The sequence below is a fragment of the Polypterus senegalus genome, chromosome 4, assembly GCF_016835505.1.
Source record: "Polypterus senegalus isolate Bchr_013 chromosome 4, ASM1683550v1, whole genome shotgun sequence".
NCBI classification, from domain to species: domain Eukaryota; kingdom Metazoa; phylum Chordata; class Cladistia; order Polypteriformes; family Polypteridae; genus Polypterus; species Polypterus senegalus.
Window position 1 is genome coordinate 245,381,490 of NC_053157.1, and position 4,505 is coordinate 245,385,994.

At 43.9% G+C, this 4,505-nt stretch overlaps 1 protein-coding gene across 1 annotated transcript in view; it reads left to right on the plus strand.

Moving 5' to 3' along the window:
- LOC120528986 (tripartite motif-containing protein 16-like) overlaps positions 1-3,514 on the plus strand; it is a 7,659-nt gene extending 4,145 nt beyond the window's left edge. Inside the window, exons 2-4 of the mRNA XM_039753052.1 lie at positions 949-1,003; positions 1,358-1,423; positions 2,669-3,514. Coding sequence (XP_039608986.1) covers positions 949-1,003; positions 1,358-1,423; positions 2,669-3,216 — 669 coding nt within the window. The 3' untranslated portion in view covers positions 3,217-3,514. The remainder of the gene's footprint in view (positions 1-948; positions 1,004-1,357; positions 1,424-2,668) is intronic.
- The last annotated feature ends 991 nt before the right edge of the window (positions 3,515-4,505 follow it).

Sequence of the window (4,505 nt, forward strand, 5' to 3'; positions counted from 1 at the left end):
GGCAAAAAAAAAAGTAAAAAACCTTTCTAAAGGGAAAAAAGCTTTAAAAATTCTTAAACGGTTCTTTAGCGGCAACTAAAACCATAATTTTTAAGAGCAAAATGTCGTTTTTATTTAACTCTGTGTCTGTAAACTTGTGACCCTCTGGAATTGTGATACGGTTAATAAAAATTGAAAAACTCAGAGGTCTGTGGACATTGGAGGAAAAAATTACTTCTGCCCTGCACAGAGTAGACGTCTTAAATGACAGGGAAAATGTATCATTTGTTAGTACAAAGTATGCTGTGTCTCTTTGGAGAATCCTTGGGTACCGCTGGTCTGACTGTGAATGAGGCACATGACATGCATTGTGAGGGAACGTCAGTTACGACACTACGGCCATATGGTGCGATTACCTGAGGGGGACCCTCATTGTTGAGGACCCGAGTGGCTGGACCAGGCCAAGGGGGCACACATGTAACACCTGGCTGAGGCAGATAGAGGGTCATTTCCAGAGGGTGGGACTACGTGTCTGCTTGGGGGGTTGCCAGCCAGGATCCCAAGCTGTTTCATCGTGTGGTAGGTGTGGCAACTCGCTGTACCAGTGCATGTCCCCCAAATCTGACCTAACCTGATTTAGTACAAAATCTGTGGAGGGTTATAAAGTGCTGTACAGATTTATTTAAACACACAGTGAGATAAAGCAGTTCTGCACTGAGGAACATAAATGGAGCCTAACAATGTCTGTCCATGAACAGAACTGCTGAGCTGTGGCCAACTGACAACACAGGAGAGGAAAACAGAAAGTGAGGTGATGAGGGTTAACAGGTCAGACATGTGTGCGCCCAACTGCACCGGCACTGTTTACTACCTGGAAGAAAGTCTGAGATCCAATGGTGGATTATTTGGGCAGGCTGAACTCGGCCAGTTTCTTATCATGAAGCTCTGAGATGTTGGTGTCTAAAGCAGAGTTCAAGTCCACAGAGAAGATCCTCACATGTGTCTGTGGCTCATCAAAATGTTGGTAAATAAAACTCACTTAATCATCCACACACCGGTGGGCTCAGTACACAAACTTGATCTGCATGTCTTGTTGTTTTATTCAACTGCACTGCATTTAACATTATAAAAGTCCAGCTTTTGCTGATTCTAAATTGTCCCTAATGTGTACTTGGTGTGTGGGTGTGGCTGTGTGTGTCCTGCGGTGGGTTGGCGCCCTGCCCGGGATTGGTTCCTGCCTTGCACCCTGTGTTGGCTGGAATTGGCTCCAGCAGACCCCCGTGACCCTGTGTTCGGATTCAACAGGTTGGACAATGGATGGATGGATGGAAAGTGCATCTTAACATTCTCCATTCTTCTCTATTCTTTGTATTTTCAGGTCTTGAAGCTCCAATCTTCACCTTACGACATCCTGAACCTCAGAGCAGAGAGGAGTTTTTACAATGTGAGTCTGTTAATTCATAGAGTTTATCATCATTTTACTTTTAATATCTCTGGCCAGGCTTAAGATATGAAAGCATTATGCGAGTGTGGTGGGACTGATGAGCTGAAAGAGATGGGGGTCCTGGGACTGGTTCATTATGGGATATTGAGATTTAGGACAGGGAGGCACCAAAGCAGTCTGCTGGACTTGAGTCTCTTAAGTGTCAAGTGGACTGATGGGAGATAAAAATTAATCCTGCCGACTACGCCAGGTCCTTCTGTCACTCCACTCCATTGTTCTTTTTCCTTTGTCTCATTTTTTCATTTCACTTTCTGCTCTTTTCATTTTCTCCTTTCTATTTCTTTTTTATTTCAGTCACTCCCTTACAATATTGATAAGAATTATTTATTTAAATAGCACAAGTCACACAATGAAAGCAGCTCAGTGTGCTTCACATATAAACACAACGTCCACTCCATTAATATCTACATATTAAAGACTAAAGGACTGTTTTATAAAATAATCCCAGCTTTACTGTGAAATACGTTAAAGCTCACTAAAGTACTTGGGCATTCTGTTCTCCATAGAGCTGACATTTTGTTTTTGATTCATATCTTAACATATTGTGAGAATAAAACTAAATGAAAATAACAGAAGAGAATATTGGGAGACCTTAGATTTTAAATGACATCATTGGATGAGAATCAACCCTCTAATGATAATCTCAGGGGTTTTCAGTCACTCAGTAAAGTCCTCATTTACCTGTGATATGTCATTGTGTACTTCACACTGAACTTGGACAATGGAAGACAAGGAAAGGATGATCACAGATGAGCAGGTTAAGGTGAAGACTACAAGACCACCTCCAAAGAGATTCATGTTCCTGTGGCCACAGCAACTAACATCAAGAAGTTTAAGGTTAATGGGACTGCAGCCAAACTCACTGGATGTCGCTACAAATACAAAATTGACCCCTTAATGACCAGAAGGACAGTTTAAGAGGTGAAGAACAAACCAAGGCAGACATTAAGACAGACTCAGGCTGACCACTACCATCAAAGTACAACAGCGTCAAATATCACCATCAGTCACTTAGTGAATGAAAGGGGGCTTCATGGTAGAAGACCCCACTTCTGAAAGACAGCATTAGAGTCTTATCAGCACAGCTCCTGATTGGTTCTTGTTAATTGTCTGTGTTGTGCTCCGCCTCCAGTCCCGTTACACACTCCCAGATTTCCTCACTCGTTTTCTTTTCTCTCCTTTCAGACTTCTGTCCCCTCACACTGGACATCAACACGGCAAACAGAGACCTCTGTCTGTCTGAAGGGAACAAGAAGGTGACGCGTGAGGCAACAAAAACGAAATATCCTGATCATCCTGACAGATTTGACTACTGGTGCCAAGTTCTGTGCAGAGAGGCTCTGACTGGGACTCGCTGTTACTGGGAGGTGGAGTGCAGTGGAGGTGATGTGGTGATTGGAGTCGCATGTAAAGGGCTGAGAAGGAAAGGACGGGGCAGGGAGTGCAGCCTTGGATACAACGACAAGTCCTGGAGTTTGTGGTGTTCTCATTCCCAGTACTCTGTGCGTCACAATAACAAGTGGACTGAAATAATCGCCCCCTTCAGCCCCAGAATAGGTGTGTATCTGGACTGGCCTGCTGGCTCTCTGTCATTTTATAGCGTCTCACACACAATGACCCTCCTGCACAGGTTCAACACCTCCTTCACTGAGCCCCTCTATCCAGGGTTTGGGTTTTGTTTTGGTCTTAATTCCAGTGTAACAATCAGCCATCTGACACCATGTGACCACTGACCAGTACCCTCCACCGGTCACTTGATGACCCCACAAGCGCAGCTCCTCTTTTTGTTTGTAGTTTGGGGTCAAATTACTTTTACAGGATGGGTGTGTTTGTGGGCAGCACCTCTGTGATTGAATTTGTGGATGTGAATGCGGGGCAAATGCGGCTGTCAGGATCTCCATTATTATTGTGTTTGAGTAGCCAATCAGGCTTGTGTTTTACAATGCGGGGCGGAGACACCTCAGACCTACAAATACCAGTCTGACCAGCAGGGTCACTGTTGATTCACAGTCACATGTCTTTCAGGCTGACACCCCAACAACTACTGAGGTTCCCAAGTGTCACTGAATGTCACCTGTTAAGTAGGACAGGCATGTGGTCCTGCTGGATCAGCACAACTGAAAGGCGCTATACAGACTCAGTATGGAGAGTTTTTGAATAGTGACTATATGTAGGAGCAGAGAGTGACAGAGGGGACTGGAGTGTTGTCCACTCACCAGACATGTTGTGACCCTCCATTGGTCACTCAAAGGGTCCTTCACTTTAGAATGAATTCACTGTGAATGTCTGAAGACGAGGACTCACCGGTCAGTCAGATGTCGGCCATACTGACAGAGTTTGGTGTTTTAGTTGATGTCACATTAAACTTTAAACTGCACCTCCTCCTTGTCCCCAGATTTGTCACTCTTGGTACCCTGAAAGCTCCAACATCTTCAAAAAATGAATTCTTGGTCAGTTGGCACACACTTGACATGGGTGCACGTGTGTGGCTTTGCAGTGGGTTGGCCCACCTTGTCCACAAACCTGAAATCGAAAAGTGGATAATAAAGACAACGAATGGACAGAAGTGGTCACTGATTGGTCAGTTGCCAAACTACTGCCTCTTGTGGCCACTCTGAATATTACACAGCAGTTTATACAATCGCATTTTGCATTCAGTACAGCTGTAACGCTTCTCTCCAGTATGACTTCTCCTGTGATTATACAGAGAATTGAGTTGTGACAATTGTTTACCACATTCCAAGTAATGGTGAGGTTTCTCTCCAGTGTGAAGTCTGATGTGACTCTTTAAGGTGTTGTGTTGTGAGAACTGCTTATCACATTCTGGACAGCAATAAGGTATCTCGCCAGTGTGAGTTCTGATGTGGGACTGAAATCCACTTAAATATAAGAATCTTTTCCCACATTCAGGACAGCCATTAGATTTTTCTTCATTATGGATTTTGGCATGTGTATGAATGATGTTCTGTCTTTCAAAACATTTCCCATATTCAGAACATACATACTGATTTTTTTTTCTCTA